This window comes from Rhineura floridana, chromosome 2 (genome assembly GCF_030035675.1).
Source record: "Rhineura floridana isolate rRhiFlo1 chromosome 2, rRhiFlo1.hap2, whole genome shotgun sequence".
NCBI lineage: Eukaryota > Metazoa > Chordata > Lepidosauria > Squamata > Rhineuridae > Rhineura > Rhineura floridana.
Window position 1 is genome coordinate 45,970,748 of NC_084481.1, and position 15,561 is coordinate 45,986,308.

The 15,561-nt window shown below is 42.9% G+C and overlaps 1 protein-coding gene across 1 annotated transcript in view; it reads right to left on the reverse strand.

Annotated features, from left to right (window-relative positions):
* The window catches only part of LOC133378132 (collagen alpha-1(XXVIII) chain-like), a 75,158-nt gene extending 64,651 nt beyond the window's left edge, over positions 1-10,507 (reverse strand). The window contains exons 1-5 of the mRNA XM_061612920.1: positions 10,447-10,507; positions 8,888-9,054; positions 6,739-7,307; positions 2,152-2,172; positions 889-948 (exon numbers count right to left, since the gene is read on the reverse strand). Coding sequence (XP_061468904.1) covers positions 889-948; positions 2,152-2,172; positions 6,739-7,307; positions 8,888-9,044 — 807 coding nt within the window. The 5' untranslated portion in view covers positions 9,045-9,054; positions 10,447-10,507. The remainder of the gene's footprint in view (positions 1-888; positions 949-2,151; positions 2,173-6,738; positions 7,308-8,887; positions 9,055-10,446) is intronic.
* Positions 10,508-15,561: the final 5,054 nt, after the last annotated feature.

Consider the following 15,561-nt stretch of genomic DNA (forward strand, 5'->3'; position numbering starts at 1 on the left):
CAATGTCATGAATAAACGTTATTCTTACATATACCTAGGGACTGTGACAGCTCTGGCAGAGCCTAATGGTGTGTTTCAGAAGTGACTCACAGAAAATATACCCTATTTGGGCCTCCCTCTAGGGACTGACATGCGAGCCAAGCATATAACTGTGGAAACAATTTTGAAACACCAACAGATGCACATATGAACAAAGGTAAAATAAGTTCACAGTCCTGAACTACAAAACTATAGTTACTACACAATATATTGATCTACATATAAAAGTATTCATGAAGACCACTGAGAAACATTCAGTTCCCAACTCTCTCATGGATACTCTTTGATATGTCATGTTATCAATCTGATTTCAGGCCTAATTCATTTTTTTTACATGGCCAAGTCACTACACAATGTAGCACACCCATGGTGGCATTCTGAACATTTCTTCTGAATATGTCCTCGCAGGGTCAAGACCTGACATGTTATTACATCCTGGAGAAACCTTGACAGAGCTTGATAAGCCAAACCCTGGCTCAGCTGCCCCAGGATTGGGGAGGAGCAAAACGGCTGCAATCCTCTCCCCAGAATCCCACATGTTTCCGTGTTTGCACTAAACCATGGTTTGTCTTAGTATTACATGCAAACTCAGTCATTTTAAGGGATATAGACAGCCCCCATTTGTGTAGCTGAATTGGAAGGCTCTCTACGCAATCAAGAATCCTGTCATTTGTGAACAAATCTCTTATTCTCACTGGATCACAAAGCTATTATCTCTAATTACGCATATAATGAAATAGGCATCACTAATAAATAAAATGCTATCACCAAAAAGAATCGCAGATCACAATGAAAAAGTAAGTATAAGTAAAAGCATAAGAAAGTAAATGAAACAGAATTGCTACTTACAGCAGGGCCAGGAAGACCCCTTTCTCCTTTTACACAGTTACATATAGGAGGCTGGGGACACTTTGAACAAAAATAACCATACAAATTAATCAACTTCCACCTAGGCAGAAAGCTCTACTGCTCTTTTCTTTTCTTATACTTTATTTATTTTAAAACAAGTAGGAAAGGTCTAATCTTGAAATTGCATTCTATTGCTTTACAATACGGCAAATATATATTGCTTTACAATATTGTTTTTAACCAGTATTTTCACAGTTTCCCCAACATTTATATTTCTCTTTCCATTCTTGAATCCAAAAATCTTGTACAAATTTCAGCTTTCTAGCTCATGTGGAATTTCATGTTCCCTATCTAAGTACGAAATTTAAACATATTTCAGTTTCAGACATTTCTAGTAATCAAGAGCTGCCCTGGTCCTGAGCTATATTTGTACCAAATTTCAAATGTCTACAGGCTGTAGAAGTACCCTGTGATTCAGGACAGACAGAAGTTTGTACCTGTGTATACAGAATACGTTGTGAACTTTGCTACTTCAAGATGCAGTGACAGTCACCATCTTGGATGACTTTAAAGGGGGATTAGACAAATTCCTCTTTTAAGACTAGCAATGGTTGTTGGTCTTGATGGCATGTAAGCTCCAGGATCAGAGGGCATGCTTCTGAAAGCAAGTTGCTGAGATCAAGGGCAAGAGATTGTGGTTGTGATTGTGTCCAGCTTTTGGGTCTTCCATGGACATCTGGTTAGGCTCTGTGAGAACAGAATACTGAACTAAGCAGGCTCTGGTCTGATCCAGCAAGGCTTTTCATATGTTCTTGTGTGATACTCTTGCGGATTAAACCCATCCCATGTGTATTTATACATAGACTATAGATCAGAGCTTGGAAAAGTTACTTTTTTGAACTACAGCTCCCATCACCCCAATCCAGTGGCCATGCTGGCTGGGGCTGATGGGAGTTGTAGTTCAAAAAAGTAACTTTTCCAAGCTCTGCTATAGATATATTCAGACTGTTGAAGAAACTAGAAGCTGCAAGGTGCATCAAAGACCAAACATATTTATATGTTCTTATTGCACTTTTCAGTAATGTTTAACATTTTGCAAGATTTATTCTTGTTTTTCTCTTCATTTTATATTACTGAAATGATAATAATTAACATAGTTTTGTCAACATTTCACTGTTTCATCATCACTTTAATTTAAAGTTTTGTGGGGTTTTTTTTGCTGTAAATAGAATCTATTTTTTCCTGTCCACAATTAAGACTTACCCCTTCTTCTGCCAGTTCTTTCTGGGGAGACAAATAAGAGCAAACAAAATTAGCCTGATTGCATGGGAGTAAATCTCACTGAGCTTAATAAACATGCAAATGATCAAACCTCCCCTCCCCCTCCTGCCTGCTCCCCTCCCCCTCCTCCCCTCCCCCTCCCCCTCCTCCCCTCCCCCTCCCCCTCCTCCTCCCCCCCTCCCCACCCCTTGTGGTCAGTTTCACCTATCCTAAGCATGATTGCAGGGGAATAAATCCCACTGAACTCAATAAGCATGCAAATGATCAATCCATTCTCAGCAAACTTGCACAGGATCCCTTTTCTTACCTCCCAGATTAAAAAGCAGGGAAATTAACTAATAGGCAAAAAACCTTGTGGTTTAAGAATGTACCTATAGCCAACAGATATTTCTATCCAACTTTAAAAAGCAGGGAAACTGGGCAGCTATAGTGAATGCACCAAGGGAGCAGGAGGCCTGACCTCCTCTCTGAGATATTGTACTACCCTACAAATGTTTTATTATTTATTTATTATTTGATTTATAACCCGCTCTTCCTCCCAGCAGGAGCCCAGGGCAGCCTTGGAAAAAAATTGTAAAAAACACAATTTGGGTTGGTCTTTCACAGTTCAATCCACTTCCTGTGTAGCTTAGAATAATCCGGTAACATGTGTCTCTGAGCATATGGTGAGTGGTACCCTCTGGTGGGCTCCCTCATATGTCAGAGGGCCTCGTCAGAAATACCTGGCAGTGTAGAAAGCAAATGCACTTTGAGTTGTTTAGGACCAGCCACTATAATTTCCCACAGTGCAGCAGGGCATCTGGCATAGCAGTACTCCAGGGCATTGTTAGAAATTAAAATGGCTGCTGACAGAATCAACTGGTTGTCATGGGGGTAGGGTTGCCAGGTTCAGGGCCTGAGACTGATCCTGTATCTTTAGGAGAAGAGAAAGTCAGCCAAGTGCAGGTGTTCTTGCAACACTGTAATAGGAAAAACCACAAGGTGGAATTCTCCCTTCCACCTGCACAACTTCTAAAGATATAGGAGACCTCTTGGTTGCCAGGCCTGGCCTCCAAGAGGTCTTCTGTATCTTTAAAAATTGTGCAGGGGGAAAGGAGAATTCCACCTTGTGGTTTTTCCTATTACAGTGTTGCAAGAACACCTGCACTTGGCTGACTTTCTCTTCTCCTAAAGATACAGGATCAGTCTCAGGCCCTGAACCTGGCAACCCTACATGAGGGACAAGCATCAGTGGGTGTGGGCCCTGCCAGGGAGCAGTAGCCTTGGATAAGATGGCAAAGTGTCCTACTTTACAGAGAACATTTCTCTAGTTGAAGGAATGTCAGAGGTCAGCCCTCTGTTTGAAGAGCTGTCCAGTCCAAGTCTGATTTAAAGATCAAATACCACAAGAAGGGAGAGCAGGGGTCTTGAATGCACCTGTCAACAGTCAGCACCTGGAGAGCACACTGAGTAAGCACACAGAGCACCTGGTCACTGTCTTCTCCACTACAGTGTGATAGCTTTTATTTCAATTTCAATTGTAGTAATTATTTTTAAATGGGCATCCATGTGAATACATTTGCACATGTGCTTGTTACGCAAATCTATATCCTCTTTTTGGATGAAGAATTTCCTCAGTTTTGGCAATGTCGAAGTGGCCACCCTAGCCTTGGCAGCTGCTTAGGATGCTGGGCCCTGATGCCAGACCTGCATATGCCTATTTATTGCACCCAAATAATACAAGTGATCAGAAGAAGCAGACTGCTTGGTATAGTTAGTTCTAAGCACAGGATTGATTCACATGGGGGCTTGGACATCTGTCAGTTCCAGTTTCTCATTTTTCCAATTTTAAGTTCAGTTCTCAACCTTCCCATATCAGTTTGTGATTCTCCCCCGCCCCCCATGTCTTCATGAAAACTCATCAATGTTTTAGTGCATTTCAATTACGGATGTTTATATTATAAAGACCTTCCTCTTTCAACTAGCCTTTTAAAGTTGAAACCTACCCCAGTCTGCGTCTGTGTTGGAATTGCTTCTGAATATGTTCTTAAACCTTCTTTTTAAAAATGTTTTTAATCTTAGAAGATGTTTCGAAAGCTTTTTTTAAAGAAACATTTTTAAAGATATTTTGTTTTAATATATTTTAAAGTTTGTTTTTATGATGTTTTAAAGTTTTTAGTGCTTTTGTTTGCCGCCCAGGGCTCCTGCTGGGAGGAAGGGCAGGATATAAAATAAATAAATAGTGTTAATGTTAATAAATGCATACATACAATGAGGGAAATATTGAGGCTAAATTGTCGACCATTGTAAGATGTTTATGGAAACTTATTTCCCTATATCTATATGGCATGCCCAGATCTTGGGAGGCTTGCAGGAGCCAATCAGAAACAGTGTTAGAACAGAACAGCAACATTCTGAAATGAAAGCTCCTAGCCTGGTGCCTCTTTCTAGAATAGAAAGGAAGCTTGTACAGGAAACTCTAGGATTTTTCGTCTGAGAGAAGTGTGCCACTCCATATGACAAGCTCTCTCAGGAGCTGCAAGAGTCTTTTAGTTCTTGCCGGCATATCCTATGCACTCAGGCAGTAGGAACCCACTGAGTCTGGCATCACACTGACAGCTGGGAGGAAGGAAAAGCACAGTAATAACCGGGGACACTAGCCTAATGTGTTGAGAGACCAGTGGCAGCATGGAGCATGACGGACTAGCTCTACCTTCTTGGCAAGTAAAACCTCCAGCCAATGCATGATAGGCTCAGTCTGAAGAAGGGAGCCACTTCTTTACATAGGGTTTCTGATATGGATTTGGGAACCCTTGTCATTTAGTGTTCCTATCCCCGTGGATGAAAACATACATGCACTGGAGTACATTTCTTCAGACTGAGGCCGAGCCAAACATACGTCAACTGGAAGGCATTGCTAGTGTACACATCATTATAGAGGAGGCAAGGCTAGCATGACTTATATTGCCACTAGGGATGGAAAGATCTGTCTGTTTCAGTTCTCTCAGTTTCTCATTTTTCCAATGTTAAATTCAGTCCTCTACATTTCTACAGCGATATGCGATTTTTTTTAAAATCCTCACGAAAATTCTCCACCACTTTAGTGCGAATTTCTCCAAATAAACGCATTTTTGTAGGCAGTTTTGACAAAGGTAAGCATTTTTGCAAGCCATTTCTCATCACATCATGCCTTTTTGCATGTTATTTTCACTCATGTATTCATTGTTATGCACACTTTCCCCTGATATATGTATTTTTGTAAATGTTGTTTAGTTAGCAGACTGCATCTGAAAATTCTAATAAATGCAAATTTTGAAGGATGGCTGTGTTTTGGTTCTCATATTGTTTTGGAAATTGCAAATTTGATAAATTCTGCTTGACATGAGAACCGAATCAAAATTCTCACCCATTCCTAATTGCAATGCCTGGCTATAAATACATACCAGGCAGTGAGAACTGTTTCAACAAACGGACCTATGAAGCTAAAGGGTACCAATTAAAACAGGGCCTTTCCTGGGTGGAAGGGAGAAGGAAATTGGTGTTATGGCTTTGTTTGTGGCCTAAAACAATTGTGCTTAAGCCCTAAGCACTCCAGGTGAGAACTGCAGTAGAATAAAAAGAGGATATATGTCATGGCTTTAAATCTCTGTCAGCCCCAGAGCTGGCTCTACCAATCGGCAGAGTGAGGCAGCTGCCTCAGGCAGCAGATGCTTGGGATAGAGTGGCAGGAAGGTGTTAGAAAGTAGACTGCCTGCATCCTCTAAGCTATCCTGCTGCCCTCAGGGAAATGTCCCATCGCCAGTGTCAAAATAAAATTCACCTGCCAATCTAGTTAGTTTCCATATGGGAAATGCAAGAGGGGTGTGTGCTCCATCTTGCTCTTCACCTCAGGCAGCATATGTCTTGGCCCAGCTCTGGTCAGCGACAATCTATATTAAATTGTTGAACCTCATAAGTTTAGAATTAATGATGTGGCCTTATGAATAAAAGTGAATCCAAGATATGCAACATGAAAAAACCCCTAGTATCTTGTTGTTTTTAAAAAAGAAGCTCCTCCAAATTAAATAATGGCCTTCCTCAGTCACTCTCCTCTACATGAGAAGAATAGGGGTAAGGGCAAAGCAGTGTACAATGTGAGTGACCTTCTGCTCATGCCACTTTTGGATACAACCCATTTGTGAAGGGATTCCAACAGATGCTGTCACTTCCCACCTGGCTTGGCAGTTGAGACAACCCAGAGCTGAGAGATAAAAAAGCAGGATGTGAGACCATTCTCTCTGGGTCCTGGGGAGGAGGAGGAGTGGCAAAGGAGAAATATAGAAACAGAAAAGAAACCAGGACAACTGGAGGGTGAGGAGAGATTTACGAGGGAAGAAGGAGTAGGTAGAGGGACAAGAGGTGAGAGGTGAGTACGTTCCCCACTAGGGGGCTCTCTCAGAACAAGAGACCACCTGGGGTTCTGAGGACTCCTGGGACCAGAGATAAGGTCAGAGCTGATATCATTATTATAATACCAGAAGTGCATAGTATTTCTATACTATAAGTAGAGTATATGCTTTATAGAGGTCCCACTGAAATCTTTGTCCCTACCATTTCTTTGAGAATTCTCTCCACAACTCCTTTCTCTTGCAGATTGAAGACAAACCTGGATGCTGGCACACTGGCCAGAAGTCGGAGCTTGGCGGCGTTGGCCACCTCCTCAGCCACTCTGGTCATTCCCACTGTGAAGAACACGATGCCTTGGTGTTTAGCATCGGCAGTAGCGGAAAAAATATCTGGGTTTCTCGGATGGTCCACTCCATCTGTCAACAGCACCGCTACTTTCACACTACCATGAGTCCCTTCAGTCATGTAGAGCTGTGTGAGGTTGGTGATGGCATAAGTGGTGTAGGTGCCATGGCCAATGTACGTTATGGGAGCGATACGGGATTTAAATGCATCCGGGCCCTTCCAGTCTCTGAAGGTTTGCTCTATGAGGACAGTGCTGCTGTACTGCAGCAAGGCTGTCCTCCAGCTGAGGGTTCGGCCAGAGCTCAGCTGTAGTCCTTTCATCCTGTCTACTGTCTCCAAGACAAACTTTTTCTGCTGTTCGTGATTGAAGTTCTTGGCACTTTCTGAACTGTCCAGTAGAAAAGCCATTTCCAGAATGCAGTCTTCATCTAGCAATAATGCATTGTCAAGTAAAGAATTTACATTAGGTTAGTCACCTGATGAACACAGAGAATGTTACTCACATTAGGGCTGGAATGAATTGACAAGGACAGTTTCTCAGCAATTCCATCCACCTCAAAACTGACATTTCATCATTTTTTGCAGGGTGAGGCGAAATTCTTTTTTTGGGAAAGGGAATCTGAGCAGCTGACATTTATTTTTCCCATAAAGATGGAGGGAGATTACGTCAAATCTAAGAGACCATCTAGGGCAGCCTTTGCCAACCTGGTGCCCTCCAGACATTTTGGAATACAACTCCCATTAGCTGTGCTGGCTGGGGCTGATGGGAGTTGTAGTCCAAAACATCTGGAAAGCACCAAGCTGGCAAAGGCTTATCTAGAGACTACTAATCTGAAAATGTAAGCAATCAGAAATATTCAGGAAATAAGAAAGTCTTTGTTTTTATTTAATAAAATCTCACTAAAACATTTCGGTGAGAGCACTATAGAATCATAAGTGAAATCTGTGCACAACAAAGAACTCTACATCTCATTGGCTGTTGGAGGGAAGTGGGCAGCGCTCAGTGAGGTTAGGTATTCTCCTGGTCCTCAATAAAACACGTCCAATATACACACAGGGACTGGAATTTAAGAATGGAAACTACGAGTTTTGTGGCCCCAAGGGTACTTTGCACTTGTGTTTCTCAGATTGCAGTCACATGGTAAGCCATTTCTGAAAGTGAAAATGAGCAGAAGGTGAAAGGGGGAAAGTCAAACATCCCATTGGGCATGAGCTAGCCCTTGGGCATGCCTACAGTAGATCCTGCCCAGGATTAACAAGCACCCAGGAGAGTGGAAAACATACACAGAGCCAGAGATAAACCATCTTCAGTGAAAGGGCTATTCTTAAAACTGTTGTATGCAGCAGAGTGAGTACAGGTAAAAGTGGGGGGAATGGCATAGTAATTAAAATGTAATAGAATTCTCTTCCTCATCCTTCTGGGAGGAAGGGCGGGATACAAACTTATTTATTTATTTACTTACTTATTTAATTATAACATTCCCTCTACTATACATAGGATGCTGCTTTATACTGAGTCACACCACCTATCTCAGTATTGTTGACACTGACTGGCAGTGGCTCTCCACAATTTCAGACAGGGGTCTTTCCCAGCCCTATCTGGAAATACAAGGGATGGAATCACCTGGGACTTTTTGTTTTCATGGAAAGCACATGCTCTTCAACTAGGCGTAGACAGCGCAGTAGAGCACTTCTGTGCCACCAGGCAGCAGCAGCAAGGTCCGGCTGGCACAGACACACTGCTGATGGACCTGCACAGCTCGAACCTCACTGCCACTCTGCCCTATCCTCACCCCATCTCAATAAACAGCAGCAACACTGCTGTTGGGAGGTGGCACTGCCCCACTGCGTTGTCCACTCTTCCTCTAAAATATGATCCTTCTTCCTCATAAAGGTGTTCAGATGCTAACGAAGCCTACATGCTTCAAAGCAACCCACCTCCTGAAGTGAATATCAATGTTGGGATCAGAGCCATTTTAAAGAAGCTATTGAAACACAAAGTAGTCACCTTGGTCACTTGAACTGGGATACTTTTCTACTGCATTTGACAGGAATGGTTTGGGCTTCTGTTTTCTTATTCCATTTCGTTTTTCTTCATTGGTGTTTTGTGCCAAAAGCACCTGGTGGTCCAGCAGGAACAAAAGCCACCATAACCTGGAGGACATGGTTTGCTTTCTTTCCCCCAAAAAGAAACAAGAAAGTGTGATTGCAAAACCAAAACACACAATAGAAAAATACAAAACAAACAAAACTGTTTTGTACTCACAAAGAGAATGAAACACAGATCACCTTTGTTACAATCTTCGCAAAAATATTGTACATAGTCTATAAAGTAATTGTTCAATGTTCTTACAGTAAAATACATGCTCAATTTATCTAACATCTCTTAAGAAATGTCACTTGCGTTGATGCCACTGCATGCTTCAACAGGTTTACTATGGCTAAAAAATATCATTATTTAATATTTTATTTGGCAAATATAGATCTTATCCTTCCTCTGAGCTGCTCAGGGCAACTTATATACTACACTATCTAGTTCTGAGGTACTTAGCAGTGATAATAGTAACCAGCAGCAACAACAATAATAATTGATGAAGTACTTTAGAACAGCCCTTCAAAGTAGGCTGAAAGGTAGTGAGTCGCCCTAGATCACCCAGAATGCTTTATGGCTGACCAAGGATTTGAACTCTTATCCCAATGAGTGCCATTTTCTAGCCACTGTATCATACTGAGTTATTTCCATAAGTGATATATTCCATACTACTGTCCAAATACTCAATATGGTCAAAAGGACTAGAGCAGCATTGAGTGGCAGGTTTGCATAGTTGTACAGAAATCCTTGCTTAAGTTGTAGCACAGCTTGAACCTTGAACAACTACAGCCAGGGATGCAACAGATTGTGCAACTACATCTGCAAATTAATTTGTATCCACATGTCTGACTTAGGAGGAATGCATTACATAGATCAATATATCTGATTTAAGAGGAATACATTACATATAAAGATATGCAAAAGGGCCTGGTATTCAAAGCCAAAATTAATTTCAAACACCTGATTCCATCATCATCCCAAACATTTTTATTTCACTCCAGGGAGCTATTGCTGAACATGCATTGGAATGAAAAAGGAACACATTCATACCAGAGATAGAAACAAAGGTCTTTGCCTCTGTCCTTCAATTTTACAGTTTCCCTTGCTGGCTTGTTACAGGTTGCTGGTGGTGAGTGATTCGATACAGAGTTTATTGGGGAGTTGGACCACTCCTTGCACAGCCTGCAGAGTCCCATATTACACACGCACACACACAGAGTCCCAGCAAAACACAGAGGAAGTGCCAGTTCCCTGGAGAAATGTTAGCAGCAATAAATATCACTGGACACATAAATCAGCTTCATGTGTCTTTTAGGTATTGGTTTCAAATCGTCTGATCTCAGGATGAAATGAATGACTAATAAAAAAAAGTCTGCAGAAATCCAGTTCACTATTATAAGGCCGATGCCTACAAAAGATGTCTTAATTCTTGCATGGCTTAGCCTCACAGAACACTGGGGCAAGGGGAATCTTACCTTGGTCTTGATGGATGCAGCAAACGCAGAGGTGATGAGCGCTGTTGGGTCTGGGAGAAGTGACTTCTGCCTGCTGTTGCTGCCCTGGTGATTACTGGCTCATATCCCTTCACTCTAGCAGTGAAGAGGGGAGGGACTGGGAGGGGGAGCAGTAAGAGGAGAAGAAAGTTTGACAAAGAGAAGGGGCCACTCCCCCAATCATCTTGTCTCACCCAAAGCTACAGCCACACTGACTCAAATCCCCTCCCAGACACCTTTATTCACACTTGATTTATTGATACTGAGGCTCAATAAATGTAAGAGTGGCCTCTCCGTTTCTCATTTTTCCAATCTTAAATTCAGCTCTCCGCTTTTCTGTATCAATTTTTTTTTACAAATCCTTATGAAACGTCTTCAGCATTTTAGTGCATTTCTCCTAATAAACACATTTTTGTAGGCAGTTCTGATTAAGGTACACATTTTTTGCAAGCAAGTTCTAATATAATACATGTCTGCATGTTATTTTCACATATATATTCATTTTATGCACACTTTCCCCTAATATATGCATTTTTGTATACATTGTTTGGTTGGAGAAGTGCACTGCAAAATTCAGATAATAACTGAATTAGCATTTATTGCCCACCCTTCACCCAGAGGTCCCAGGACCGGTTACAACAATCTTTTAAAAATAGTGTTAAAAACAACCTAAAATCACAAAATAGAGTGGGTCCTAAAAATATACACCTCAGGTGTCAAAGGCCAAGGTAAAGAGGTATGTCTTCAGTATTTGCCTAAAGCAGCACCCTGAGGTTGCAAGACACACCTCGGTGGGGAGGGAGTTCCACAATTTAGGGGGTGCCACAGAGAATGCTGTCACCTGGGCCACCTCCTCGAGCTTCCGAGGGTGGCAGAAGTACCAAAAGGGCTCCCTCTGCTGATTTCAACACATGACAGGGTCTGTAGGGAAGGAGGCAGTCTTTCACATATTTGGGATCTAAGTCATTTAGGGCTTTAAACACTAGCATGAGCAACTTGAATTGAGCCCAGAAACGAACTGGCAGCTAATACAGCTGTTTTAAAACAGAGGTTATACAAGGAAGCCCACCCAGCATTTGCCTGCTGCATTTTGGACCAGTTGAAGTTTCCGAGTCGTCTTCAAGGGCAGTCCCACATACAGCACACTGCAACAATCCATTCTGGAAGTTACCAGAGCATGGAGTACTGTGGCCAAGTCATCACTGTCCAAGAGGGGCCAAAGATGGTGAACCAAGCAGAGTTCGAAAAAGGTATTCCAAACCACCAAGGACACCTGAGCTGCCAGTGACATTGTTGGATCCAGGAGTAGCCCAAGCTGCAGACTTGCTCCTTCCAGGGGAGTCTAACACCATCCAGAACAGGCCGTCTCCCCACCTCCCGGACATGAGAACATTTGTATCCTTCAGCTGTGGAGAACTTAGACAAGTTTCTGTAGCCTAAGTTAGAAAACACTTTTGGGAGAGGAGGGGTATAGTGGCCGACTCATTTATGAATAGGATTGTGAAATATACCTGTGCTGATTCCACTAAGTATCTAGGTCTTATTATTCTGAGAAATATTTGTTCCATTGTTCAGGTTAACATAAATATATCAAAGCTCAATTTTTGCGAGATCTGGATACCAGACAATGAATATCTGGTGCAAAAGCAATTAATATGCATTACCTACATTTTCCTGAATTGTTCTACAAAATTAGATTACTTGCCTAGAAAAACACAGATACAGTAGGGCCCCGCTTTACGGCGTTCCGTTTTCCCGCGTTCTGCTGATGTGGCAGCTTTCAATTAGGGGAAATTCCCCATTTTAAAGCCGATTTTGCGCTTTCATGGCATTTTGCGGCATTTTCGCTCGACGCGACCCATTATAGTCAATGGGTTCCGCTTTATGGCAATTTCCGCTTTACGGCGGGGGCCTGGTCCCTAACCCGCCATATAAGCAGGGCCCTACTGTACAGGGCCTGATGGGTAAACCTAGAATTGCTTGTAAACAGCTTCAACTACCTAACAAGAGAGCAAGTATTTTAAAAAGTTTCCTGTCGAAAGACGGACATTAGTCATGTCTTTAGCCCCGGTGTGAATTCCCTCCTCCCAAATAACCAGGTCCCCCCCACCAAATGTTGTGGGAAGGAAGAGGGCTTTAACCCTTGCCCCTGCCATGCTTATAATTGGAATGGGGGATAGGGGCATATTAGCTATTTGCTGTGGGAGAAAAGTCAGTTAACATTGTCATGAGCCTAATTCCAGTTTGATTTACATTTTGGGAATGCCCTAAAATATAGTTGTGGTAAGATGTGCCAGCTAGGATTCATTTTAGGGCAGAACTTTGATTCCCAATATCATTGGGACCATAGTATAGAGGTAGAAGGGGATCAGCCCTTTGCTCCCATGCTGATTCCTTGTCTTGCATTGCCCCACTGAAAGTGCTATTAGCCATGGAATGGGAAAACAATAACAGGCACAGGAATCACAGTTGGATCAGGGCCACCAGGTGTGCATGCATGCGTGTGTGAAAAGTTAGGCACTCTTCCTGTACCACAGCCCATGCTTAGGGTTGCCATATTGCCCAGTTAGCCGGTTTTATCCAGATTCTAGTAATGCTACCCAGTGCCCACTTCGCTTATTAGGTGGCCCAGATTCCCAGCTGTCATTTTTTAAAAAGCAAGTATCTAGCCCTTGTGGATCCAGAGATACAAGGCAAAATGTGGAGGCAGTTTTCTGCCCATTTTGTGAGAAATCAGCCTACTCCCACCTTCCAGTGTTCTTAGCCAATGAAGGACACCACAGCTGTCCTAGGAAAATCAAGAATTTTAGTCCGCCTGTCTGCTGCTTATGCAAAATCTAGGTAGTTTAGAAAACTGCACATACTCACGTGATCAACATGTGCAGCTCCACCCCTTATTCATAGACTTTCTGTTTGAGTTAGCAAGGAGAAGCAGTCTTCAACTCAATAGGCTCTGTGTCTTAGGGTATGTGTCTTAAGTGCTGAATGCAATGGGAGGGTCTGCCTGCCATCATGGAGGATGGAATAAGGGGTTTGAATCCACCAAATGCTCCCTTCCCTGAACAAATACAAGATGTAAAAGTAAAGCTCTCTGTAGAAAAGGCTGAGGTATTAGTATTTGCATTTTTTGGCCCTGCCCCCACCCTGGTGATTACTCCCAAGTAAAGTTGCATTGGAATGTATATTCACTAATAGGCAGGAAAAAACCCTTGCGGTTTAAGAACGTACCTATAGCCAACAGATATTTCTATCAAACATTAAAAAGCAGAGAAATTGGGCAGCTATAATGAATGCACTAGGGGAGCAGGAGACCGGTCCTCCTCTCTGAGATATTGTATTACCCTACAAATTTGTCACAATGCAAACACAATTTGGATTGGTCTTTCACAGTCCAATCCACTTCCTGTGTAGCTTGGAAGAATTTGGTAACATGGGGAGGAGGAGGAGGGAGGAGAGGAGAAAGGGCAGAGGGGAGTAGGGGGATGGGAGCAGGCAGGAAGGGGAGGAGAGGAGGAGGGCAGGTTTAATCATTTGCATGCTTATTGAGTTCATTGGGATTTACTTCCATGCAATCATGCTTAGGATAGGTGAAACTGACCATGGGGGAGGAGGAAGAGGAGGAGGGAGGGAGGCTGAAGTGGGCAGGGGAGGAGGGAAGAGGGGAGGGGAGGAAGAAGAGAGAGGAGAGGGGAAGGAGGGAAGGGGAGAGAGGGGAAATAAAAGGAGAGGGGAGGGGAAAGGCAGGTCTGATCATTTGTATGTTTATTGAGTTCAATGGGTTTTTCTCCCATGCAATCATGCTTAGCATAGGTAAAACTGATCATGGAGGAGGAGCAGGGGGAGGGGACAGGAGAGGGAAGGAGGAAGGGGAGAAGGAGGAGGGAGGGGATTGGAAGAGGAGGGGAGAGTGGGGCAAAGAAAGGGGAAGGGAAGGGGCAAAAGGGAGGGGATAAGAGGGAGGAGGAGGTGAGGTGAGGTTTGATCATTTGCATGCTTTTTTAGTTCAGTGGGATTTACTTCTGTACAATCATGCTTAGGAAAGGTGAAACTGACCTGGGGGAAGGGCAGGAAGGGGGAGGAGGGGGAGAGAAGGAGAGGAAGGGAAGGGGGAGGGAGGAAGGGCAAGGGGAGAGGGAGGGGAGGGGAGGAGATTGGGTGGGTGGATGGGCACTGGGCAGTCCCTTTCCTTTCCAAAAGGAAAACATTGTGAACAATATAATTGTTTTTCAGGGTTTCCGCATCTTTTTATTCTACATCAGGCACATGTAGTTTCTCACGCAAATTTAAACCAAAGCTGTCACTGGCCACATCGACACCAGACCTTTGTTTCACTTTAGACAGTCATGGCTTTCCCCAAAGAATCCTGGGAAGTGTAGTTTGTGAAGGGTGCTGAGAGTTGCTAGGAGATGCCCTATTCCCCTCACAGAGCTACAATCCCCAGAAGAGGGGCTGACTGTTAAACCACTCTGGCCACTGAAGCTCTGTCAGGGGAATAAGAGTCAGGAGAAGGAATACATCTCCCAGGATTATTTGGGGGAAGCCATGACTGTCTAAAGTGAAATAAAGGTGTGGGTGTGGCCACCTGATTAGCCAAGACTGGTTAGCTGTGAGTCTGGTTTCTAGAATACTTACAGTTCTTATTGAGCATGCCTGATGCTATAATAGACTTCAATGTTAAATTTCTTCAATTAGTTAAAAATCAGCCAGGAATTTTTTAAATTTTTGAACTGCATAAGATGAAGGCTAGAGTATGGGGCAAGGCCGTAATAGAGTTATAGGTACTCTGTGAACATGACTGATTTTTAATTAATTTCAAGAAATTATGAGACCACCGACAGAAAAAAGGCCAGCAGGGGTCTGGATTTCCCCCCTCTTGTTTTACACTTTGAACTCTCGATTCTCTCTGGCTGTTTTGTGTATTGCCATGAAAACTTACAAGGTTGTTAAGCAGGTGTTTTTGAGTTCAGGACTATAGGTTTTGTAAGGTTTTGTTTTGAAATGAGCTTATGTGAAGTAGCAGAATGGCATGCGGGGTATTTTCAATTTAACATTGCAGAATGCAAAAAAATCCATGCTAGCTAAAGTATACAGCCACTC